Consider the following 27,650-nt stretch of genomic DNA (forward strand, 5'->3'; position numbering starts at 1 on the left):
ATTCAAAAGTACTTCTAAAAAACAAAATCAAGGGTTTAGATAACCCTCACAACAAGAGTTGCGAACACTTGCTACCAAAAGCATGCATACACACAAAGGCCCAATGCTATTTTCACAACTATTTTCTAGTCTTTACTTTAATTTTAGTGAGAAATAAAATTTCCACCCATAGCTTTAATATTCTTCCCCCTCGCTAGTATTTGTAGTTGATCACTTTCTAAATGATGAAAATAAAATCTATTCTAGGAATAATATACTTAAGTGAAAACACATATTCATAACCTCATTCAAACCATTCTTGATCTCCTCAGCTACACTCATTTTGGAATTGTGGCCCTACAAATTCTTTCATCTGCACATATACTTTCACCCTTCTTACCTTGTGTTGCCCTCACATCAATCTCCAATTGCATTGTAGTGCAATAACAAAAAGTAAATCAGGCTACCTTCATCATACATTTCAGAGTCTCCATTCTTAGACAGCAGCCTGAGGATTCATTTTCCTGTTTGCATTAACCCTTTACAAAGCTTGAATCACTTGCTGGAGTGATTTACAATTTAATTTAAAAATTCAACCGTCTAAAGGATACTCATTAATTTCTCATTTTGCATGATAAAAATATATATCAATCAATTGACCTAGAATATTTCTTTCCCCCCTTCCTATCCAAATTGATTAAATATAATATTATTTAAATCAATATAATTTAAATAATATTTATTTAATTAAATAATCTTTAGTTGGTTTCATTAGGTCGATTATTAGTTGGAACTAAAGATGACTATGGCTATAAAAAAAATATGTTTATGTGCAACCGAAACTAGGGGAATGCTTCAGAACACTGACTAGATGCATTTTGGATGCGAGAAATTGACCGAGCAACCATTAAGTTTGAATTTGATGAAAAACACCTGAGTAGCCTCTGGAATTAGCTTCAAAAACTAACTCAAACACTTGATCAAGGCCGACAGACTAACACACTAATAAAATGTAATACTAAGAATCTAGGACATCAAATGGATCATCATTATGACATCCAAGGCAAAAGATATTAACTTCCAAATTTTCTTACTCAGAAAATCTAGAAAATGCTACCTTTGAACCCTGAAAAAGTTTGTTTTGATTGGGCTTTGAAAACTGATCAAATGATGAGCTGGGGGGCTACAAACTAGAAAAGTGGTAGACAATTTTATAGGGAATCATGGGGTACCACCATTTTAAAGTACAGGTCATCTGGGCGTGAAATAAAAATTCACAAAGAGGCCTCCAAATTGTTGTTTGACACTGTTAAGTTTGCAAGGCTGAACTTTTTGTAAACAGATTTAACTTTGAAAACCTGTCAAACGGATTTGTGGGACTTAGCCACCTGGCATGGGGCTTCAAAAAATAGCATAGAATCATGGAAAACTCTCAATTTGTCTTGACAATCAACTGGCACAAAGATACAATTGCTCAAAGTGGGCTCCTCAAAAAAGGTAAACTGTTGCAAATCAGCAAGCCAACTTCAAGATCTCCAAAGGAGACTTCACAACCTCATCATAATTGATCCAAATAGGTTGCAAACGAACACATGGCATCTCTAATAGATGAACAACACTTCTCCAAGAGGATTCTACATGAAACTTCATGGGTGCAAAATTGTGAGCCCTCAAACTGAGCAACTCAGGCTCATTCTACAAGGGCAAATTTGAGTGCATTTGAGCAAAATTTTACATAGGCCCTAAAAATTATGCAAAATTTTTGAGGTCCCAAAAATTTCATCCTAGATGTATATCAATTGTCAATGTCACATATAGCATTGATCTTTATTCTAGGAATTATACATCTTGACATTTTCACTCATGTGAATGACATGGGTTTGACAAAGGTGTAAGAAAGTATCAAACTTCAACCCTTACAAAACACACTCCTAAGAGTATTTATTCAATAGTGCATTCCCTTTTAGATATCTAACAAAAGTGAATTAGATTGGTAATGTGAAGGACATGATTAGTACTTAAAGATGAGATTATGGAAGTGTGTCACGATCATAATTAGAAATATGTCTAAAAACATATAACAATATATTCTAGTTTGTCATAATCATGTGTATATCTTTCTAGTCTCCAATATGATACACAATTGACATTAAACACTATGTACTAGTCGACTTGATACAATACAAATTTTACACATTCCTATTTCTTCTCTTTTTAATTATATTTTTACAATATCATGACAACTTCATAAATCTAAAGTGCTTGATTGTGTTTAATTGACTCATTCATATTATTTAACATCTTAGTAGTATATATAAATACAAACATTATTTTATTTTTTTCTAAATACATTGCAAAAACACTTATTATATGAAAAATAATAAAAAGAAAAATATTCTTATAGTCAAAAGAAAATTTTGTTCTTGTGAAAATATAAGAATACAATTTCAAGCTAAACATGACATAATAATAGAACTCTATTATTGATATAGTGCTTGTGTTTATGGGTTATGCTATATATTGTTATTAATGATTATTTCACATGTAAATCAACCACTGACCAAATGTGTTTCACAAACACATAAGAACTTATCAATGTCATAAAAAATTATAAATTCATTAATTAAATATAATAAATATTTTTTTGTTTTACAAAAATATCATAAGTATCCAATGGAAGCGTCAATTATAAGATAAAGTGCTCATGTGAAAAAGTATTGCCTTTTTGTGAACAAATATCGTTTTTGTGTGTATAGGGATTTTAATGGATATGTATTGAAGTACTTCATATTATATGTTTGTCTTATGACAAATATAAAAGGTGAGTACAAAAAATATCTTGTCATTTATTTTGAAACATTCAAGATTATCAAAATGTTTTATAATCATTTAAAGTCAATATAAATTATATTTTGAATAAGAATATAGTGTTTTAAAAATCATAAATAACATTTTTTTGGTTCAACTATTGGATCATTTATGTTAAAATGTAGATTAAAGAGAACCAAAATTAATATTACTAAAAGCTATTGAGATCATTATGATACATATAAACTCTATTTTATCTACGAACATGACATCCTAACAACAAATTGATAGTTTCGTGTTCTACTAGAATTTCTCCTTCTACTTATGCACTCTTTCTTCTTGATAATAGATCATGGTGAAAGAAAGGTTGATTAAAAATTCTCACACAATCTAATCTAAAACTCCCAAATCATCGACACAATAGATTCTAGAAATCCATGGATGTTAATAGTCCATATACTGTTAATAAAAATTAAAAACCTTACACAATTCCATATAACTGCTACTAATTTAGCCGACTCCTATGCCCTGGGAATGGTTCTGAAATTGAAATCCAAAAAACCTAATGTTATTTTCGTTTGACAAGCAGATAATGCTTTCTATGCCGATTTTGCTACATTTCTGTACTACCAAAAATGCTACAACTTACACGTTTAGTTGGGTTCATTTTTCATATACCGCGCAAGCTTTTCACTTCTCATGAAATCAGCTTATTATGTTCTGATAATGCCACAGTAGTCTGTAATACAATCTCTTCTTCTTATATTCATTTATTGAGAGGCAACATTCAGGAAAAATGCTTAGCAGAGGTAAAACTTACTCATACCCACATAAATGAAAGAGGATTTGCTACAGACAAGGTTTTGGGGAACACGCTTATTAGCATGCACGCAAAGTGTTGGAGAAAATGTCTGAAAGAGATGTCTGCTCGTGGACCGTCATTATTGCAGCTCATGCAAAGCAGGGGGTTTCTGAAGAGGCATTGGTACTATTGCAGCAAATGCAACTGACGGATTTCCAACCCAATCACTTCACCTTTTCTACTGTTATTTCAGCGTGTGCGGATTTATTGTGTCTGGAATGGGGAGTGGGAGTCCATGAACACACAGTAAGAAGTGGATTTCAGTTTCATGTCTCTCTTGCAAATGTTCTTGTGGACATGTATACAAAATGTGGCAGAATTGAGGATGCCCGACAAGTGTTTGACAAAATTTATCAACGAGATGTTGTCTCCTGGACAGCTATGGTTGCTGGATATGCACAGAATGGGTACGCTGAGAAAGCCCTTGAGTTATTCTTACTAATGCCTAGGCGAAACGTTGTTTCATGGAATGCTATAATTTCAAGGTTTGCTGAGAATGGATTCGTTGGCAAAGCTCTGGAGTTTTTTTTGAGATGCCTGATAAAAATGTGGTCTCGTGGACAGCTATGATTGCAGTGTTTATACGAAACGGGTACAATGAGGAAACCCTTAAGCTGTATCGAGAGATGCTTTCAGCAGGAATCAGGCCGGATTCCAAAACCTTTGCCACTGTTATCCAAGCCTGTGCTAACTTGGGTGATGTGGGAATGGGTATGGAGTTCCATGAGAAGATAATAACAAGCGAGCTTCATTTTGATCGTGTTGTGGTCAATGCCTTGATCGTTATGTATGCAAAATGTTTAAGCATTCGGAAAGCTCGTGAATTGTTTGATAAAATGCGTAACCGAGACGTCGTTTCTTGGACAGCAATGATTGCAGGATATGCCCAGAATGGACTTATAGATATGGAGCTTAAACTCTTTGAGGAAATGCCTCAGCGAAACGTGGTGGAATGCAATGATTGCTGGATTAGCAAAGAATGGGCTTGTTAATGAGGCATGGAAACTATTCAAGGAAATTCCTGAACAAACTGCGGTCTCATGGAATGCACAGATTTCAGGTTATGTGCAGAATGGTTTGGTTGATGACGCCATGAAGCTCTTTAAGAAAATGCCTCAACAAACCATGCTCTCCTGGAATACCATGATTACAGGATTTGCACAGACCGGGCTTGTCAATGAGGCCCTCAATTTCTTCAAGGAGATGCCCCAGTGGAATGTGGTTTCATGGAATGCCATGATTGCTGGATTTGCACAGAATGGGCATGGTGAAGAGGCCTTGAATCTTTTCCAAGACATGCAATCAGCAGAACTAAACCCTGACTCAATGAGCTTCAGCTGTATTCTCTCGGTATGCGCTAACTTTGCAGCTCTGGGGCAGGGTATGGAGATTCATGAAAATATAGTTAGAAATAGGTTTCAGTATGATGTTACTGTGGTGAATGCCTTGATAGACATGTATGCAAAATGCGGGAGCATACAAAAGGCATGGGAGTTATTTGATAAGATGCATCAACGAAATGTTATCTCATGGACAGCCATGATTGGAGGCTATGCGATGCATGGCCACACCAGGGAATTCCTCAAACTCTTTTAAGAAATGAAACAATCAGGCATCAATCCGGATCATATCACCTTTGTTTCTGTTTTGTCTGCATGCAGCCATGCAGGTTTAGTAGAAGAAGGTTATCAATATTTCAGCCATATGAGTAAACATTATGATATCCGACCTACTATGGACCATTATAACTGTATGGTTGATCTTTTTGGTCGAGCTGGAAATTTGGAGAAAGCACAAGACTTCATCAATAAAATGCCAATAAAACCTGATGCCAATGTTTGGAGTTGTCTGCTTGGTGCCTGCAGAGTACATAATAATATAGAACTAGCTGAACGTGCTGCACAACACCTTTTTCTGTTGGATCCAAGAAACGATGCACCTTACATGCTACTCTCAAACGTCTATGCAGCAGCTGGAATGTGGAATGACATTGAAATTATAAGAAACATGATGAAACACAGAGGCATAAAAAAAAGCCCTGGATGCAGCTGGATTGAGGTCAATAAACATGTCCATGCCTTCCTTACAGGAAATACATCAGATCAACAAATGTAGTACAGGATTAATACCCAGTATGACAGTTGTGCAGAATCATAAATTGAAATTCTCTTAGGATGGGAGGCACTGAGAAGCTTATGACAACGTTACAAGTGACCCTTGCATCAGCATTATGAATAAGTTAAAACCTTTAAATGCACAGAGTGGTAAACATATCTTATCACCATTGCTATCACTACTAATCTGGCATCTCTAAGTCCTCCAAGACACGTTTAATGATTTAACCAATATTACTTTTGGAAAAAAACTGTTTTGAGAATTTTATCAACAACATTTGGGGTCACACTACTAATTCATCACAATTTCATGACATGATCTTATTGTTTAGTGATGTTTATAGTGCCCATCCTGGTTTCCATTTTAACATCCAAAATGAGCCAAAAGAGTTATACAAAGTGGATGGGTGGAGTGATGAATCATAAAACAAGTTCAACAAAATCAGAAAACCAAAACCAGAGAGGGATGCAAGAATGACAGCAGCTGGCAGCACCCAGGAAAAAAATGATTTCTGCAAAACACCCTATCAACCCTTTTTTGTAGTGAATCCTAAAAACAAGTTCAACAAAATCAGAAAACCAACACTGGGGAGGGATGTGAAGATGACAGCAGCTGGTAGCACCCAGGAAAAAATGATTTCTGTAGAACGCCCTATCAACCCTTTGTTGTGAAGATCAAGGGCAGAAGGATATATTGAAGGATTTTCAAGTGACTAAACTTGTAAAATACCTCCGTAGAACCATTAGCTTCCTCTTCAAATAATTTCACCTCCAAGAGAGAGGCCTGCCTTTTGTAAAATTATGGAGCAGGATTGAAGTTTGCACTGTAAAATAAATTTACATAAATTGAAAATAAATAGAACACTATTCAAACTTATTTGTATTCTTTTTTGTTTTTCTTATATGAGACATACTATAATTATATTAGTTGGATGAGTTATAACTTCATCCAATAAACTGATCATTATTAAAATGAATTTCAAACAAACTATGCATGCTTAATTCAATTACATGCACACGATTTCTTTCTATAATCAATTGCATGTGCTTTTTGACTATTTTCTAATAATAATATTCTTACTTAGACAAGTATCTCGTAGCTTATTTGTTGAAGATTAAATCCTTTCCTATAAAGACAAATTTGTCTTTTGATAACAAGGGCTGCAGGGCAGCATAGTTCCTGCCCAGTGCAGCAAACTTGGGTGTGGATTGTTTTTTGTCAATGTAAATGTTTATGGAAAAATAATTTGGAGGAGAATGCAAAGATACACGCGGGAAAAGGTTCAGCAGGGAAGTTAAGAGCAAAACTATAATCTATTCATTTATGCAGGTGACCTTGTTACTTCTATGATTTGCAAGAAAAGATTTAATTGATTTAGAAATGCTTCAGAGTCCCAAATAATCAAGACTGTCAAGCCAACCAATAGTGATGAGATCGGAGCTCAGACCCAAGCAAACTGATTAAGTAATATGTACCCCAAACACGGTGCCAAGAAAGTATGATTAACCCATGTACTAAAAGAATTAAGCTAACCAAAACATTACATCGTAGATAGCTCTTAAAAGGCCCACATCAAAATTTTGGGAAAAATTTAAATAGGCTAATAGAAAAGACCAATCAAGGAGCAAAAGCACCCTTCATGGGTGATAAGAGGACTATCTGCGCATAAGAAAAATGCCTGGTAACTTATGCTATCCCTCATCATGCACCCAAAGTATCTAACTCGTAAATCTTCATGCATGAGATGCAAAATTAGATTTATAGCCCACGTTCGAGGCTTTTACACAAGTATATGATCTATATTTTAAAAAAATTAAGATGAACAGTGAAATTTCAAGTCCTGCAAACATGCGATGCAATGTCCACTCCTCTAACTTATGCACACATCTTATACGTTGCCTACATTCATGCTTTATACTTTGGCTTGTAGAGAGCTGTAAAACGAATCCTTGTCACATGCATCATCCTTGTTCAAAACTTCAATTTCATCCACATTGAGGTAAAAGGAAAAAAGAAAATGAAGATAGCCAACCTACGAGATAAATAAAATCAACCCTACACATGTCCTACCATAAAATAATTTGCATGATACCCCCGCATAGTTATTTATAAGTATGGACTTCACATTTTTATCCTGCATTCATGTCATTTATACCAATAAATGTCAACATGGAGCTTGCATGTAATCTTTCATTTTAAGAATGCAACTGTTGAGTTTCTTTTATATTTTTAGGAAAGAATCGTAGTTCAGTTTCGAAAAAATGATTCAGTCATCCATTGAATGTGACATTCAATCATGATAAAAGTACAAAATGTATTAACCCTTTCTTTCAAGAATGAAAATCAGGCCGCAACGGTGAGACCCAGAAGACTGTACGTACAGTTGCAAGATTCATAACCCTAAACCCAAAACTAACATGAGCCTTCAAAAGACAAATGCATAGCGTACTCTCGTAACCTAAATTCAACAAAAAATTTATGACCTACTGAAAATGTGTAAGAAAAACCCCAAAAAACATGTTTTAAAACACACCCTCCAAGGAAGTAAATATAAATACAGATACTTCCTGATACAGACCTTAACTAGTAGTACATCTCCCTCAATGTAAACTCCTATCACCAGTTAAGATAGAACATGTTGCAATAGCTGCATTCACTTTACAAGCACTGCCCAATTCAACTTTTAAAGGCACAAACAAGTAAGGTACTTTCTGCAACGGTAATTTCAAACTAATGAATAATAACAAAATTTGAGGCATCCATTAAAATTGCAAGAAAACTACAACTTGAAAAAATACACAGAAGTATCACCAAATGGTTCAAAACTATCGTCAATATAGGTCCAAAAATTTGATGCCCTTGTGCAAGCTATGAAGGTTTATTTCTTACAATTCACCAAAATTAGAAAATGGGGTAGCAAGTCAGGGGAGATTTGACCGTAGTAGGTAGAACTTCAGAGTTAAAAGAGTTTTGTACTATGTCAAAAACAATTTGTTTATTTTCAATCCTACCATTTCACCCATGTGATTAGTGCCAAGTGAACAGTTCAAATCGTGCTCATTTTATTCATTCCAATCTCCATGATTTCACCTATGCAACATCTTCATGATGTAAAGATTGCTAGTAATCTGTTAGAACATATGAGAGACGATTGAAGGGAAGATTCTCGTTGAATTAAGGTTTTATTTAGGTATTGCATACCACACGGAGCTAAACCTCTAAAAGTTGCAAAGCCAAACTGATATCTTAAAAAGTTGCAATAATGTCGAAATTCAAAATGGTACACAAGGAGAGAAAAATTCAATACGTTATCTTTGGCCAATGGGATCAAAGGACCAGAATGGTACTAGGATCTGTATCAGCCGCCATAACTATAAACTCTAAAGTTCTCCAGTACAATGTCTTATTTGCTGCAGAAATCTAAACTCAATCAATATAGGGAAAAGCAGGTATTATAAATATTATTAAGGACCTAAAACCCTGACCACTGACGCCAACCACAACCCTTTTTAAAAAAGATAGAACAGAGAAACCGATGCCAACAAGTAGAAAAAAAACATATACACACATTTTGCTCAAGAGGTTTCTGAAAATACCAAAACAGAAAAGATTCCGCTACAGATTCGGTGATGGACGTAGTGCTCCAGAACAGGTGAATGCTAAAGAATTTGCTTCATGCCTTTATTAATAATATTGTCGCCGTCCTTTCCCACCTGTGCATCGACGGTCCTCCGCCCTGCATGCCGCAAATGAAAACCCTAGAGGCCATCTGTCTACAGACTCTATTTCTCCAGATAAAACCCACAAAAGCTACATGTGCGCACCTCCACATCGCATTGGCCTCAGCCCTAAATGGCATTTGCTTGCAGGGGATGCTAACCGAGAGCTTGTTTTTGCCGCCTCCTCTGTTGCTTTGAAATTGCTTCCTTTGGTCTTGAAAGCATTGCACTCCTGCATAGTCACGCCTTCACTTGCCTGCAGGCCAATTGTTCCTGTCAACCTAACTAGCGAATAAGAAGCTTCAAGCATTTAACATAATTTTGTTTCAAGTGAAGCAGTCATATCGCTCAAAATTTTTTTTTTTTTATTAATACACTTTGGTTAAAAATTGCTTACTTTCAACAATCTAAACATTGCGAAATGGGAAGACTGCATTTCATGAAATTCACGTGATTGGTTGGAGAGGAAACACTATTTGCAAGTTAAAACTAAGTGTCACCAATAGTTCCTTAAAGGCAACGGGAAGTAATAACCCTGTGCCTTTGGCAGCGCATACGCTTCCATTGCTATGTTGCACAATATTCCATCTTTATCTTGTCAACACATTCATAAGGAATTGTGCTCATACAGTTTTTTCACCTGCATCTTTGAACACATTTTGGATGATGAGAAGCATCCAACCACCTTGAAGTCATTGACACTAAACTTATTGAGGACAATCTCAATGTATCTTTTCTTGACAAAATGAATTTGTTTCTTCTATTTGTAATAATAAATCTAATCATAGTTAGCGTTTTAAATTCAAAGATTTTTAATTTTAAACAAATTTAACAATTTTATATAATTGCTCATGGCAATCCCATTATTAACATATAATGCTACATTATAATTAATACATAATGTTATATTATAATTAATTCAGATATGAGATAATCTGGATATTTTTATCAATATAACAATGAAGATACTATACATCCTATGAAAAAACACCAAACCTTTCATGCAATGGTCATAACGATTGTTCAACATATACAGTCTTCTTCAACTTGCATTCCAGTTGGTCCTTCACTTATATGTAGCCTTCTAGTTGTTGCATATAAACTTCTTGGTTAACAACCCATCTAAAACATTATTTTGAAATTGAATTGATGCATATGAAAATCTAGTGTTGATACAATAGCTAATAGAACTCTTAGGGAAGTTAATTTCTTGGTATGTTAGAAAGTGTAACAATGATTCACTTAACAATTTGGCTATATCTATTTGCCACCAATTGATCTATGTATCATGAATTGATTCATTTGAAGTATATCTCCACTTAAATAGCCAATTGCATCTAACAACTTTCTTTTCTAATTAAAGACTTGTGAGTCCCCATGTCTAATTTTTTCTTACTTCATCATAGCTATAAGTGCATCTTCAATATTATGTATCTCATTAACTTTATTAAAGAGTGCACATGATTATGAAATAGTCTTAACAAAGAACCTTTTTAGAAAATAAATGTTTGAAGATTCCTTTCTGAGATGTAATTGTGTGTGCAAACAATTTGCAAATAAATGTTATCTAAGCCTACCTCCAACTAACCTAATTATGATTTACAATCATGAGTTAATATTGACAAATGGATTAAAACTAGGCAAACTATGCAAAATGGATATAAGCAAGGCTTGAAAATCAACAACAATGAAATTGACTAAGTATTGGAAATAAAAAATAATATAAAAATGGCTTCAAATGCACTTGTGTAGAGAAGTGATCCTAATGAAAGTTGTTCAAAATCATTTCTTGTAACTACTTGTGATATTTGGAAGTAATTGGATAAAAAAGACAAGGCTACCATATGCGAAGTCACCTACTTGATAATATTGACTAGTATTTATAGTCACAATAACAACATTGTTCAAGGAGATGATTTCGATTAGAGAGTAGGTACAAAATTGAAACGTATCAAGGATCTTATTGATAGAGTGTCTCAACTTCTTGAAAATTCTCACCTATCAATGACTAATAAAAAACATCCAATTTATAACAAACTTCAATAAGGTCTTGATAAACATGGACAACATAATGCATGTACAAGTTGAAGAGTTGAAATGGTTTAACCCAAAAGATGGATTGAAAATAGGTTGAATCTTATGGATTAGCGATAATATCATAAGTAAGCATCCCAAGAGTTTTCAAAATGAGACCTAAACCATTAAAAAACCTAGTAGTCCTAATTATTGATAAAAATTGAGATAAAATGCAAATATGGAGTGATATTTCCTTATAATTTTCTAACTTTTGAGCATAGATGGGTCCCTGAACCTAATATAGATATCTAGTATTTAATTGACCTAAAAAATAATTGAAATAAGCTCTAAGAAAATAAGTGGTTTCTTATGGGGCGACCTTGATTGCTCTTGGTAGCCAACAAGGCAACAATTAGCTATGTCAAATAGTGTTCTACAACTTTTGTGGGGCCTCAATAAGAAAATTTAAATGGTACTTTGAATTTGAAACTTTATAGATTCTTTTGAAATCGATTTGTAATTTAGCTTTCATGAATGGAAACCCTATAAAAACAAAGGTCAAAGGAGAGTTTACCTTAAGCAAATTCTTTGTGGGATTTCAAGCATGGATCCACATTGAAAAGCTAATAAATCACATCACTAATATGATCTATGTAAATAAATAAGTCTAAATCAAAGTATAACCATTAAACTTGCAACATAATGATAAATGACACATGGAAACACAACAAAACTTGTGAGTTGGGAGAACATTTTTCAAAGCAATTTTTTTAGTTCACTAAAAAGGGGTTTTGGGATCTTAAAGAGGACTAATATAGGAACCAAAATTTTAATTATAAGGCACTCCAATAAACGTTTGACATGGTAGTGGATTACAACTCCAAAAGGTGTCATAATGAGGCTTGCACTCACAAAGGGTTAATGAAAAACACACAAATTTGATGGAATAACTCTGTTAGAGTTATTTTGTATTAGCTAATAATTATTTACTTAATTATTAGTCTATTATACTCTACGCTTAAGCTAAACTTAGGCATTTAAAAATATTGTAGTTATTTAATAATTATTCTAATTATTAAATACACATTATCCCTTTAAGGTTTCTTTAGGGTTGCACACCTTTTGGGTTGCTAATATCCTTTTATAAGGATTGTATTGTACTTTTTCATTTAAAAATTGATTCTCTTTGAATGATAATCTTTTCCTTCAGAGCCATTAATGTGTTTTTGTCTCCAATCTTCTCTTGTGACAAGTATTTTGCTTGCAGGGGTTCTTGGGATCTCTGAAGTTGTATTTCTCAACTTCTTCATGGTATCAGAGCCTACTTATTGGATATGGGGTAGTTGTTTTGTTTTTTATCATTTTGGGCTCAAACGGACCTCATCGTTGAGCTCAGAATGCCCAAACCCCCCCCCCCCCCCCCCCATTTCCATATAAAATTTGTCAAATGGGTTCTGAATTTTTTGTTTTGCTTTTTTTGGCACAAATTTCGAGAAATTTGTTAGAAAAATCATTAATTTTTTTTTAAAAGAAGTTTGGGCCAAAAAAGACCTCACTGTTGGCTTCCAAAGGGCATTTCTAATCATTTTGATATATAATTCGACCTATTTCGGTGACAAGGACATTTGGGCCATGATTTTATCATTGACACACTTTACGAGGCACAAAAATCCGTATGGCTGTATGTGCAAATGCGTTAGAAAATTTTTTCTGCCCCCCCCCCCCAAAAAAAAAATAAAAATAAATTAACCTTATTTATGCCCTAAAATAGGGGTTTTTTTTTCTTTTGGTTGTAACTTGGTCATACAGAGGTGCTTTTTCAAAAACTTTATATCATTGGAAAACTCTTTTCGAGCTCTCTTCAGATCTGGAGGTTTGATCTTCTGATTTTTCTTTTTTGATGGTGTTTTTTTGCTGTCAAAACCAGAAGTTCCTTTTGCACTCTAGGAGACATAACTTGAGCATCCGAACTCCGTTTTTTGAAAACTTTATATCATTGGAAAGCTTGTTCTGTGCATTTTCCAGTCATATGAGTTTTCTATCCAGATTTTTCTCCAAGTACATTATATTCAATTTTTTTTTCAGCACTTTGATGAATATCTTGGATGTTTCAGGTCTTGAGATCTCTTTCTTTGAGTAGGATGTCTCGTCTTTGGCTATTCTTTCTGTATTTCCAGCCTTATGTCTCTTCTGATCATTGTAGACTTTTTTTTTTTGTAATCATTCTCTTTATGCAAACACACTGAGATAAAGTGCCACTATGCATTGTATACTTGGGATCTTGCACATCTTGTGCCTTATTGTACATGCACTACATTATAAAGTGCCATGGGAGGGTTGATGTTTGCCTTTGTTTGCCATCTACCTTTGTCATGTGAGTGTTCCTTCCATGACATTAGCCTCATGATTTGTGTCAAGTGAGTGTTCCTTCCACGACACTATGTACTTTCTCTGCACCTTTGATGTTCCTGATTATTCATCATGTAGTTCTTGTTGGTCATCCTTTTTAGTGTACCTGTCCCTCACCCTTGTCCACATTATGAGGGGTTTCTCCTGTTGTTCTAATGCTTCCTTGGTTCGTTGGATCATCTCTTCAGGATTTGGTGTTTCATGCCATATATATCTGTGAGTTCAGTTATTTACCTTTGTTTTCCATCTGATTCGAGTAGTGTTATTTGAGGGAACTCATGCAGATTACAGTCTTCTCTATCTGGTCATGTTCTATTTCAGTGGAGGTTCTTCAGATCAGCAGTTACTCTTCGATAGTGTTTGCAACTTCTTCATGCTTTAGTGGTGTTCTTCATGATCATCATTTGTTCTTGTTTTCTAGGACATTATCTAGTTTGGAGACTTCTTCAATCCTTCACTAGTCTTCATCTATTTTTGGAGTAGATTTTTTTCCCGTGTGGCTTTCTCTATTTCTCCGCTTTACAGAGATCTTTTGTACTTAGGTACCTCATTAGGCTTTGTTGCTGGGACCCAAATTTTTGCCTTCATCATGTAATTGCATTTTTTGCTTCATGCATTTAGTTTTTTAGCTACTCCCTAAGTTCATCTGAAGGGGGGGTGTTAGATTTATTTTGTATTATCTAATTATTATTTACTTAATTATTAGTCTATTATACTCTACGCTTGAGCTAAACTTAGGCATTTAATAATATTATAGTTATTTAATAATTATTCTAATTATTAAATACACATTATCCCTTTAGGGTTTCTTTAGGGTTGCACATATTTAGGATTGCACACCTTTAGGGTTGCTAATGTCCTTTTATAAGGGTTGTATTGTACTTTTTTAATTGAAAATTGATTCTCTCTCTGAATGATAATCTTTTTCTTCAGAGCCATTATTGTGTTTTTGTCTCCAATCTTCTCTTGTGACAGGTATTTTGATTGCAGGTGTTCTTGGGATCTCTGAAGTTTTATTTCTCAACTTCTTCAAACTCTATTATGGTTTAAGGAATATAAAATAGGATGGTTTGATAGTCTAAAATTCTAAATCACCAAATGGATTGATGGTGAATTTGGGAAAAAATAAGTGGAAATGAGAAAACGTTAAGGTAAATGAACGAACAATTTAGTAAATTGGAAGATGGATCAAAATAGTGATGAAAATGGATGGTAATGTCTTGGAATGGTTTGGGAGAAAGGTAAACAATTTTTTTAAGAAATATAAATTCATTTTAAATAAAATCCATAAATGAAAAGTTTTCACCTAGCTAAAATCCTTAAAAATCAATCACCTGGTCTCAACGATTATGTTGTAGCATTATCCAAAGATGAAATAATTTTTTTTTTGACTTTAAGAATGAATCTTGTTCACTCTAATTTTTGAAGTAGATTTTGGGTGTCATCCATGAGTATAAATAACTAAAACCTTATGAGCAACTCAATTTTTTTAATAAAAATGATGTAAAAGTGATCAATTTTAAAGAGCTTTCTTTGGGATTTCAAAGATATAGATTTGGTATGTGAAAAGAACTAGAAATAAATTATATTTAATTCAAATATTGTGATGGGAGGATGAAAATTTGAGGCCCCCCTATAAGGTGGCAAACTATGGGCATTATTTGCAAATAAAAAATTGGTTCAATTTCTTATGGGACCTTAAGCTTGAAAGGGGCCATATTGTAGTAGGTGTCCTAATTAATATTGTGCTCATCAATACATGATTTAGGATGGTAAAAGATGGGGTTTACATACAAGATGGATCTAGGGAACCACATTAAATGGGTTGGCAAGGGGGTAAAGGGGTAAAATGGGATAAATTCATAGGAAGTTAAATGTGGCATTAGGACATGGGATGGGGATAAAAATTAAATAAAAGAGAACACATGTAAACTCTAAAAATGGTCATGTGATCAAAATAGGAAAGGGTGAAAATATAAATAGGGATCATGTATGCTAGACAAAAGGCATTAAAATAACAACATACACAAGGCTATGGTCTAAAATGGACACAAAAGTATACTACTTGTTGTAGGGTATACAAATTTCATTATTAGAAATTCTAATTCCTTTGTGAGGAATATTCTACATTTGTTTTTCAAATTTATATTTTTTCTTATGTATATTCATCTTGTTGTATGTGTTGGTGTGAATGAGATGCTTTACCTAATTTGTTCATCACCTAGGTTCTATTCACCATAGTTACTTAGTTTACTTGGGGTACACAAAGGATTCTTATCACTTTATCTATCAATTAATAAGATTAAGACACCATAATCTTATGCAATCCTATGTCTCACCTTGGTGTATATAACCAAGGGGTTCTCTTTGTATTCTCATTCATTTTATTGAATCCATTCTCATTGTCTATTTCCATCATTTTATAGAATAACATTATTCTCTCATTTTTTATCTCTCTTGCCCTTTCATTGATTCTCTTCGATCTTGGTTGGCTACATCTTTAGCGAACTATTGCATGATACCAAAAATTATATACCAAGTCTTACATGGTGTCAAATCTTGTGGGATTACTTCTTGTTAGTATTGATTGAGAGATCTATATTGCAACTCCTAGTGGACCTTGAAAATATTTTGAATATGTTCTTCTCTGGCATCTTATGATGACCTAGAGAATTAAAAAACTTGATGGATTTGCTAAATTTGTGGGATTCCTCTTTGTGGCTTTGTATTGTAGGTTTATTTTGGATTTTATTGTGCAAATTTAAGCTAACCATGAATTTTAGGGTTTTTAAGAAAGTTGATTTAACCTTTTGATTTGATATCCAAATCAGGCACGTGAGACCAAATCTCTAAGGGTTTTAAGTTGGGAGGTGATTACTAGATCCTTAACATAGCTACAATTTTGGAAAATTTAGGTCAAAATAGACCTTGCCATATAATGTCCAAACGCCCAAGAACCTAAGGATTGATTATCAAATCATCAAATTCCAAGAACTTTTCCTTAGGCCCTTAAAGGTTTCTTTCTCTTAGTTATATGGATCATATAGGAAACTATACATTCATATGACCATCTACATAGATTGGCATTGGCAGATGCAAGTTTGTGATACAATTCAAGTTTTCAAATTGAAAATTCTATTTTTTATTGTTAGGAAAATTTAAAAATAAACAACATTTTTTATAAAAACTATTGGTGCATAGAATTGTGAATTACCACAATAGGGTATGAAAGCCTATGTGGGGTACCATGTGGTGTGCCTAGTGCTTGCCATGGTCCTACCACTAGTTGTAGCACACTCTAGCCTCCTAAAAATTGCTGCCAAAAAATACTAGCAAATATTCTAGGAAATCATTTCCAAAGAACCCTTCGAACCATAAAACCATCCCCATAGTACAAAAAATAATTTGTGGCTAGCAAATCATGGCTTTAGGATTTTACAAGAGCTTTTTCAAATAGTGTTGGGAATTTGAGTTATGTTGTCATTGATGTCAAACTTGTTGGTCCAAATGTGGTTTGGTTTGGATATTGTCTTGTGTTGTGCAAAGTATTGTTGGAGATAAATGTTTAGTGGCATATTTAGTCTAGTATTGAGTGTTTAGATGTCATATCGCTTGGTGAAGATGTTGTTCTTACATGAGGCGTTTCTAAAAGATCAATGTATCAAAAGTTTCAATATGCAGGATGGAGTATTTAATGCCACAATGGAAGAATGTTTTGTTTCAGATTGTGAATAGTATGGTGTGTCAACTTGGATATAATGTTAATATTTTGTGAATGGTGTATTATCAAGTGTTTAGATCCTTCAGTTGCTTAGATGATGAGATTTCTTGTTGTTGTTCTTTGACAATGATAGTGTGTGTTAGACTGGTTTGGAATTTTCTTGGTGGCTTTCAAATATATGAATTTAAGTGTTGTGGTTTGGAGAACATGCTTATTTGATTCATGCAATGTTCCAGTTTGAATCATTGGTGTTGTTCTTGTTTCACAAATGAGTTATGTTGGTATGTGCCTGGGTCTGAGTGTGCCTAGATGGATTATCTTGTTTGGATCATGTTTTTTTGTCCTGAAAATGCATTGGAGGTTGAGTTAGAATATTGCTTTGGGTCTCACTGTGGTGTGTGGAGATCTTCTTTAGGTAATTTGCTTTGGAAGATAATTTTGGGCCAACTGGTTGTTGAGTTTTATTATTTATCTACACGTTTTATTTCAAACCGGCTTTGGAAGATGTGTTAGGGTATGTGGCTCATTGGAATCAACTTAGAAGGATGCATGGTGTTGATTTTGGGTCCCTTCTTTCTCCTGGAGTGGACGTAATTGGATATTATTGGTCTAGATGTCTAGTTTATGTAATTTTATATACTTTATTTTGGGTCGACCTAGTTGAGAGGTTTAATGAATATATTTGTATATAAGGATGAGAAAGTGTACATGTGTTTTGTTGTATAGAAGAGTTGGATGTGTTTGAAATGATGTGATGTGGATGTGAATGATATGCAAACATATTTGATGGAAAAGGTGCGCGAAAGTTAGTTGAGAAGTGCTTTGATAGTGTTTGGTAACAGAGTTTGAGATCAGATGTATTTTCCATGATATTGGACTCTTAATTTGATGATCAGGAGATCCTATTCACTTTTAGTTCAACTATTCCTATAAGAAGACAATGTGTCTCTCTTGACAACTCTTTGTATCTTGCTCTGAAGTAGTGATTTTCAGTTGTGCAAGTCTTTTATATATTTCCCTAAGGTTGTGTGCCTTAGCTAGCAAGTCCAAAGAAATGAGCTCCTTAGCCTATGGCCTAATCATTGTAATCATTTATATCTATATTGTGAGTGTGATTCTCACCATGATTTTTCCCTTCTTAGGTTTTCCATATAAATCTAGTGTTCATGAGTTGATTGTGTTTTTTGATTTCATGATTTCATTGAATTAATATATTAGTTGTGGTTTAAAGTTTAATAGATCAAAAATAAAGTTGGCTTCGAGGTTCAGACTGATTCACCACCCTCTCAGTCATGTTGTTTGTTCAACAATTGGTATCAAAACTTGGTCCCTTCTCGAGAAGCTTAATCGCTTGAGGGAGGTCCAAAATGATGTAGGATTTGAATTTCAAAGCACTGGAGTTTGAACGTACGAACTACTCTTATTGGAAAGAGAGAATGAAATTTCACTTGAACTCTTTGCCAAAGAAAATATGGGAAATTATCAAGACTGGTTATACTACTCCACAAAATGGTCCTCTACAAATTCTGAATGAGATAAAAGATTTTGAGAATAATATAAAGGATATGGTTGCTATTGTTAGTTACTTAAGTGATGAAGTATTTCATAGGGTTGTGGAATAGAAGACTGCTAATGAAATTTGGGACAAGATGAGAAGTGTATATGAAGGTGATCTGAAGTCAAAGCAAACTAGATTGACAAATATAAAGCACAAATTTGAGAACCTAAGGATGGTTGATGATGATCTCATTAAAGGCTATAAACATAGGGTAAATGAAGTTGTAAATACTATCAAAGGTGTTGGCGGAAAAATAGAAGAAAATGATTTTGTGAGAAAAGTGTTGCTGATGTTGATCACCAAAATTAGCTTTCACCAACTTTCAAGGGCGGTTCGGGAAGTTCACAGGCATGGGACCAGATGCAACCTGTGAAACAACCTATAGGATTTTAGAAGCCGACTCTTCAAATTTTAGAGGGGGTGAAAAGGGAAGGATAAAATAAACATAACCAAACCTAATCTAGGGTGAAATGCCAAAGCTTTTACAACACTTTAAATCCCCTTTAGAGATAACAGGAACAGGTGACCCCAAAGATGAGCACATAATGCCAAAAAATCTTCATTGTTGGAAAGAGAACATAATGCAAAATGTGACACTAACATAGGGCAAAAAATTTAGATCCTTCTATGAGAAGCACCCGTTAGGGCTCGCAGGGGGCATTCCTATTATCTTGCTAAAACAATTATTCCCTACAAATTTTGCTTGCCAAACTGGCATAATATAACCTCAAATCACAAATTATTACAGATGATTGAAAGAGTATTTAAAACATGATTCAATGACCTGTGCACCTGTGATGAAATTATAAAGCTGAAAACCATAACAATTAATAGCCGCATTCATTTGAGATGACACGGAACTATAAATTCATCCACAAAATAGAAATAAACATACAATAGAGGCAAACTGGGCACAATCTGGTATGTTTTTCTTTCTATCAATTGACAGACTGCAATGCTAAGGTCCGAACTGAAATTCTAGCTATTTTCTAAGTGTTCTTCTTCTCTAAAATGCTAAAACAATTGGGAACCCGTTTTACAATATGCTCGCAGGCTTATATCTGTCGCATGTCCACCGTCATCATGGAGGTTGTTGCAGCTGTCATGAGTTTGATCTTTGCATCATTATTTTTGTCCATGCACGTGACATGGTTGCCACCTGGAAATTCTCTCTTTTTTGTTGCAAATGCTTGATCACGTAGGCATTTGCTTTCTCTTCATTCGCACCTTTTGGTTTCGACACACGATTCCTCCCATGGCCTTCTTCCCTTGAAATAAACAATGGCGCAATTTTGAAATCTCCCCGGGCTCAAAACATCTCTAGGTCCGCACTTTATTGACATGTGGCACTCCCACATGCCTTTGAAAGAGTAATAAGTTGTGGGCTTGCTAGAAACCATGCCATGCTGACATGTGGCACACTCATACCTACTCTCCGTGAACAATAGCAAATTGGTCTTGACTTGGTGGAAACACAACTTTTCACTCGGCATTCAAAATCTTAAGCTGCTTACACTGTTGGAAAGGTCTTCAAAAACTCTAATTGCAGTCCCTTAACACAATGCCTTCGACTATCAAGTTAAGGGACCAGGGACAATTTCGACCCCAAATTTTGCTTCAAAGGCCTCCAAAAATGCAAAATACCGAAACATAGGAGAAATACCAAAAATTGGATTTTCAGTTTTTCTCACCTCTGATCAATCTGAATCTCCTTCGGACTGATTTTGACATATTTTCATTAATGCCTTGATCATAAACCCCCAAACATATAGATATTATCTACAAATGACACTACTTAAACCCTACAAGCCCAAGTTTCTTGCTATTGAGGAGAGCCATGATCTGGATAAGTACACATTAGACCAACTTCTTGGTTCACTCTTTTCTTTTGAGGTTGCTAAAATGGATGAAATCAAAAAAAAGAAAGAAGAAGCAACATTCAATGTTTCAAAGAATCCTGAAAATGAACCAGAATCAAGCGAAGAGATGGATGAGCTTGAAGCAAATTTTGTAAGAAAATTGAAAAGGGGAACCAAATAGTACAAAGGTAAGTTACCTCTAAAATGCTTTAATTGTGGTATAATTGGTAAATATGCTTCTAGATGTATGTACAAGGAAGATTACAAAAAAATTGATGAAAAAGAAAGGAAGGTTAGATACAAAAGTAGTGACAAAAATTTGAAGATAGATGATAAAGATAAAGGAAAAAGATGATTTTGTTCAATGGAGACACACTTATTTGAAGATGAAGATGGTGATGATTAAAATGAATAATTATTTTTATTGGCTATAAAGGAGAAGGATAAAGGAAGTTCCAAAATATTGGTTGTAGAAGGTGTTAGAAAAAATGGAAATGTATACTATATAAAAGACAAGAGTGGAAGTAGTTGTTTGTTGGCACAAAATAGTGAATGTTGGCTATGGCACAAGAGAATGGGACATATAAATTTTGACAATATGGTGAAGATTAGTATTATTGAAACTATGAGAGATTTGCCAAGGATCATCAAACCTACTAATAGTGTGTGCAAGGAATGTCAACTAGAAAAACAAATGAAAAGGAGGTTCAAGAACAAAGAATATTCTACTTCAAAACTTTTGGAGATGGTTCATGTAGACCTTTGTGGACCCAGTAGGACAAGAGGACTCAATGGAGAATGATACTTTACAATGCTTATTGGTGATTAGTATAGGATGACATGGGTTACATTCTTAACGGAAAAATTTGAGTCTTTTGAAAGGTTTAAAGTGTTCAAATCAATGGTTGAGAATGAAGTAGATGCTAAGATCAAATATTTGAGATCTTATAGAGGAGGATTTTACTTAAAGTGAGTTTGACAAATTTTATGAGGAACATGGTATTAGAAGGCATTTTTCTACTTCAAGGACCCCACAACAAAATGAAGTTTTAGAAAGAAAGAATAGGATGGTTATTGAGATGGCTAGAACTATGTTGAAAGATGCTAACCCGACTAATGTATACTAGAAAGAAGCTATGCAGACTGGTAGTCACACTCTTAACAGGGTGTAGGTGAGAGTAAATCATACTAAGACACCTTATGAGCTTTGGAATGATAAACCCCCCACTGTAAAGTATTTCAAATTTTTTGGAAGCAAGTGTTATATCAAGAGAGATGAAGAAGACCTAGGAAAGTTTGATGCTAGACAAGATGAAGGTTTATTTTTGGGATATTATACAAATAGAAAAGCTTACCGGTGTTTCAAAAAAAGGCTAAACAAAATGGTAGAAAACACAAATGTAAAAGTGTGTGAAGCATGGAATTAGACTAATCCAAAACCCAATTTTGAGACTGAAACAAAAGTTATTCTGGTTATTACAGAAGAGAAGGATGATGGGGAAGTTGAAGACAAAGAAGAGACAGGCGCTGAAGAAGAAGAACTCGAGTAAGTACCCAAGACACCAGCTAAGTATGTATGAAAGAACCACTTAGAAGACTTGATCATTGGAGACAAAAATAAAGGTGTTCAAACTAGAAGAAAAGTTGCAAAAGCTACTGAGTAGGAAAATTATTGTTTCTTATCCTAGGTGGAACCAAATTCTTATGAGGATGCAAACAAAGATGAAAGTTGGTGAAGAGAGTTAAAATCACAAGGAGATGCAATGGTTAGTTAATCAAATAAAACATTCAAAGCACAAAAAACAAGAGCCATTATACCTTGAAATTTTACCTTCTCCTTCGGATTTAGCTCTTGGTGAAGTTGAAGATGCACCCCTCTCCAACTTGACTTGATTAGCTCCTTGATGGTATGTGGATTTCTCTCCACACACAACAATGAGGATGGAAAGATGGATGGATAATGGATAACAAGTGGATGATGAAAATGGATTTGATCTAAGTGATTATGGATGCCTAAATTGCTTATAATATGGATGCACAAGAGATGATTCCTAAGCACAAAAGAGAAACATGAACTTTCATGAGTATGAGATATGAAATGAAGGGGAGGAGATCCCAATTTATAGATTGGAAGATAGAGGAATGAACGATTGGGATTGAAAATCAATCAAGGGTTGAGATTAGAGGAGATGGATGAGGTGGATTGAGAAGACATGGTGTGGAGACCAAGAGATTTTCCATAAAGGCATTTCTTGTCTCCACACTCCACAATGTACATGGGAAAGATACCCTCGAGTACATTGGGAAGACAAAAAGAAATTAAAAATTCCTTGGGGGAGGACAAGAGAATTAAAAATTCCCTGGTGGGAGGGCAAGGGAATTAAAAATTCCCAAATAATGAGGTGCATGGGAAAATGAAAAGGGAAAAGGAATTAAAACTTCCTTGGGAAGATGAGAGTTCATGGGGAAGAGAGGAAATTTGAAATCCTTGAAATGACCAAAGTTGACACATTTAAGGTTGGGGGCTGAGAGGGGGACACACCATTTATGACAATCAGTTGACTTGTAGCTAATCATGGAGATTATGCACTAGCAAATGATTAGAGAGGATAATTAAGTGAGATAATGAGATATTATAAGACAAGTGGGAAGGTTGGGAGGATTTGACAAGATGAGAGAGAATGAGTGGAGGAATTAAAAATTAGGAAATAATATTAATAATGCTTCTAAAAGAATTAATTAGGCTAAGTAAGGATTAGAGGAAAGTGATTTGTAGGAATCAAATAATTTAGTTAATTAATTTTAATTAATTTTAATTAATTGGCTAAAAGGGATTTAGAAGAATTAATGAATTTGGGGAACTTTAGAAGAATAGGGAATAATTAATTTATTTAATAAATCAATTATTCGACTATAGTGACAGGATTAATTAAATTAAAATTAATTAATTCCGAGAAGAATAAAGGGTAACATAATTAAATTAATTAATTATGTAGTAAGGTTAAATTAATTAAAATCATCTACAATTGGGTAAAGGCAATGGAAGATGAATGGAATCAGATAGAGAAGAATCAGACATGGGAACTAGTACCTAGATTAGTGGACAAAATTGTGATAGGAACTAAGTGGGTGTTTCAAGAATAAGCTAAATGAGGATGGAAAAATCACAATGAACAAGGCAAGACTAGTATGTAAAGGTTATTCACAAGTAGAAGGTATAGATTTTGAGGATACATTTTCTCTAGTAGCTAGGATGGAAGCCATAAGAATGTTTCTTTATTTTTATGCTTATAATTTTATTAATGTGTGTCTGATCAATGTCAATCAACATTTTTGAATGGAGAGCTTGAAGAAGAAGTTTATATTGAACAACTAGATGGGTTCAAGTTGTTAGAAGTTCTAGATAAGGTTTGCAAATTAAAGAAGGTATTGTATGGACTTAAGAAAGCCCCTAGGGCTTGGTATGCTAGGTTGGATAAGTACTTGTTGCAACAAAATTTTAGAAAATGTATTGCAAACAACAATCTTTATTTCAAACTTGAAGGTGATAAGTTGTTGATTTTTGTTGTGTATGTTAATGACATTATCTTTGGAGGTGATGATAGCATGTGTAAGAGATTTGTTGAAGAAACATAGAAGGAATTTAAAATGTCTATGATTGGTAAGTTGTCTTTCTTTCTTGGTTTGCAAGTTACTCGATTAGAAAATGGAATTTTTATCACTCAGGATAAGTATGTCAAAGAAATGTTAAAGAAGTTTGGGATGGAGAACAATAAACCGGTTGCAACCCCTATGGCTACTAGTTGTAAGTTGAGAAAGGATGATAAATCTCAAAATGTTGATTAGAAGAAGTACAAATCTATGATTGGCCAAACTGTTGTGTTTAACTGTTTCTAGATCAGACATTATGTGGGTTGTTTGTCTGGTTGCAAGAATTTAGGCTAATCTAAAGCGATCACATAATTAAATAGTAAAGAGAATATTCAGTTATTTGAAGTGTACTCTAGATTATGGTTTATGGTATAAAGAGAATGATGATTTCATGCTAAAGGCATATATAGATGCCGATTAAGCCATATGTGTAGATGATAGGAGAACAAGTGAAGGTTCATTTTTCTTGGGAGACAGGTTGGTCTCTTAGTTAAGTAAGAAACATGATCCAGTTTCATTACCTACTACAGAAGTAGAATATATTGCAACAACATATTGTTGTTCTCAAGTTATGTGGATGAAGCACACTCTTCAAGATATCATAGTAATTTATGATGAAGAAATCCCATTATGTGTGACAATACTAGTACCATAAAAATTTCAAAGAACTTGGGAATGCAATCAAGAACTAGACACATTTCTATCTAGTATCACTTCTTAAGAGAAAAGGTTGCAGAGAAAGTGGTTCGATTAGAGTATGCACCTACAAAGGAACATATTGCAGATATCTTTACTAAAGTTTTGGTGAAGGACACTTCTGAGTGTCTCAGGATTAAGTTAGTGGTTATTTCCCCTCCTTTCTCTATCTAGATGCATAGATGTGGTGCATCTTTCCAAGGGGAGATTCAAGGCTTATCTTTTATCTCCTGGACTGATGTTGTGACTTCTCTCGGGGGGAGAAGTGATGGATGTAGTGTTCTAGTTATGGGAGTTGTCCCTATCAGGGGGAGTATTACATGTATTAGAGAAAGAGAATGTGCCAAGATAAATTAATTCAAAGGAATACTACAAAGAGAAAGATACCTTCGAAGATGGGTGATTGTTTTCATATGTGTGCCCTTTGTCTTTAATGTAAAAGGTGGAGAGATTTTAGTAGAACATGGTTCAAGCGTTGCCATTAATGAAAAGGGGGAGATTGTTGGGAATCTAAGTTATGTTGCCATTGATGTCAAACTTGTTTGTCCAAACATGGTCTAGTCTGGATTTAGTCTTGTATGTTGTCATTGATGCCAAACTTGTTGGTCCAGATATGATCTAGTCTAGATATTGTCTTGTGTTATGCAAACTACTATTGGTGACAAATGTTCAGTAGTATATTTGGTCTAGTATTGAGTATTTATATGTTATCATATTGCCTAGTGAAGATGTTGTGCTTATATGAGGAGTTTCTGGAAGATCAATGTAGCATAAGTTTCAATATGCAAGAAAGAGTATTTAATGCCCCAGTGGAATAATGTTTTGTTCCAGATTGTGAAGATTATGGTGTGTAGACTTGGATATAATGTTAATATTTTATGAATGGTGTACTATCAAGCTCATAGGTGCTCTGGTTGCTCAAACGATGAGATTAGTTTTTGCTCTACTTTGACAGTGAGAGTATCTCTCAGACTGGTCCAAAATTTTGCTGGTGGATTCCAGATGTGTGAATTCAAGTGTTGTAGTTTGGAGGACATGCTTATTTGTTTTGTGTAGTGTTCTAGTTAAACTCTTTGGTGTTGTTTTTGTTCTGCAAGTGAGTTATGTAGGTTTGTGCTTGGTATAGTCATTTGTGTTGGGTCTCAATGTGCCTCGATGGATTATCTTTTTTGGATCATGTTTTTTTGGTCTCAATATGCATTGGAGGTTGAGTTAGAATATTGTTTTGGGTCTCACCATGGTGTGTGGACATCTGCTTTAGCTAATTTGCATTGGAAGATGATTTTTGGATGACTGGTTGTCGAGGTTTATTGTTTATCTACACTTTTTATTTGGAACCAACTTTGGAAGATGTGTTAGGGTATGCAAATCTTTGGAATCAACTTAGAAGAATGCATGGTGTTAATTTTGGGTCCCCTCTTTCTCTTGGAGTGGACCACATTGGATATTATTGGTTTGGATGGTCTAGTTTATGTAATTTTATATACTCTATGTTGGGTTGACCTAGTTATCTAAGGATGAGAAAGTGTATGTGTTGTGTTGTACAATAGAGTGGGATCTATTTGAAATGATGTGATGTGGATGTGAATGATATGCAAACAGATTTGATGGAAAAGATGTGTGGAAGTTAGTTGAGAAGAGATTTGACAATGTTTGGTAATAGATTTTGAGATCAGATGTATTTGCCATGATATTGGACTCTTGATACAAAGGCTCAAGGTCAATTTCATGATTAAGAGATCCTATTCATTTTTAGTTCAACTATTACTACTAAAAGTTAGTAAGCCTCTCTTGGCAACTCTCTATATCTTGCCTTGAAGCAGTGAGTTTTAGTTGTGCAATTCCTTTGTATATTGCCCTAAGGTTGTGCGCCTTAGCTAACAAGTCCAAAGAAGTGAGCTCCCTAGCCTATGGCCTAATCATGGTAATAATTTATATCTATATTGTGAATGTGATTCTTACCATGGTTTTTCCCTTCTTGGATTTTTGATGTAAATCTAGTATTCATGAGTTGATTGTGTTTTGTACTTTCAAGATCTCATCAAGTAGTATGTTAGTTATGGTTTAAAGTTTAATAGATCAAAAATAAATTTGTGTTAGAGATTTGGATTGATTGAGCCCCCCCTTAGTCCTAGTTTGTGTTCAACAAATAAATACAAGTAGTTTTATAATCAAGAACATATTCTGATAGGAGGGGAATATTCATTGATTAAACATGTTGACATTAGCACTACATAAGTGTGACAACCCCCATTAG

The 27,650-nt window shown here is 34.3% G+C and overlaps 2 protein-coding genes and 1 long non-coding RNA gene across 3 annotated transcripts; 2 read left to right on the forward strand and 1 right to left on the reverse strand.

Moving 5' to 3' along the window:
- The first annotated feature begins 3,694 nt into the window (after nt 1–3,694).
- LOC131077637 (pentatricopeptide repeat-containing protein At2g13600-like) lies at nt 3,695–4,219 on the forward strand. The gene has a single exon (XM_059221994.1). The coding sequence runs from the start codon at nt 3,695–3,697 to the stop codon at nt 4,217–4,219; it is 525 nt and encodes a 174-aa protein (XP_059077977.1).
- Nucleotides 4,216–5,245, forward strand: LOC131876564 (pentatricopeptide repeat-containing protein At2g44880-like). The gene is made up of 2 exons (XM_059221995.1): nt 4,216–4,596; nt 4,703–5,245. Exons 1-2 carry the CDS (start codon nt 4,216–4,218, stop codon nt 5,243–5,245), a joined length of 924 nt encoding a protein of 307 aa, XP_059077978.1.
- Nucleotides 5,246–8,571: 3,326 nt separating this feature from the next.
- LOC131856070 (uncharacterized) lies at nt 8,572–10,138 on the reverse strand. Its single transcript, XR_009358172.1, has 2 exons — nt 9,881–10,138; nt 8,572–9,739 (listed from the first exon to the last, which is right to left on the reverse strand). It is a non-coding gene; the product is annotated as an uncharacterized LOC131856070 (long non-coding RNA).
- Nucleotides 10,139–27,650: the final 17,512 nt, after the last annotated feature.

The sequence above is a fragment of the Cryptomeria japonica genome, chromosome 6 (genome assembly GCF_030272615.1).
Source record: "Cryptomeria japonica chromosome 6, Sugi_1.0, whole genome shotgun sequence".
Taxonomy (NCBI): Eukaryota; Viridiplantae; Streptophyta; class Pinopsida; order Cupressales; family Cupressaceae; genus Cryptomeria; species Cryptomeria japonica.

Coding starts and splice junctions, on each gene's coding strand:
- LOC131077637 (XM_059221994.1), top strand. CDS start 3,695: ATGTCTGAAAGAGATGTCTGCTCGTGGACCGTCATTATTGCAGCTCAT.
- LOC131876564 (XM_059221995.1), top strand. CDS start 4,216: ATGATTGCAGTGTTTATACGAAACGGGTACAATGAGGAAACCCTTAAG. Junction 4,597..4,702: donor AAATGCCTCAGCGAAACGTG/GTGGAATGCAAT, acceptor TGGAATGCACAG/ATTTCAGGTTATGTGCAGAA.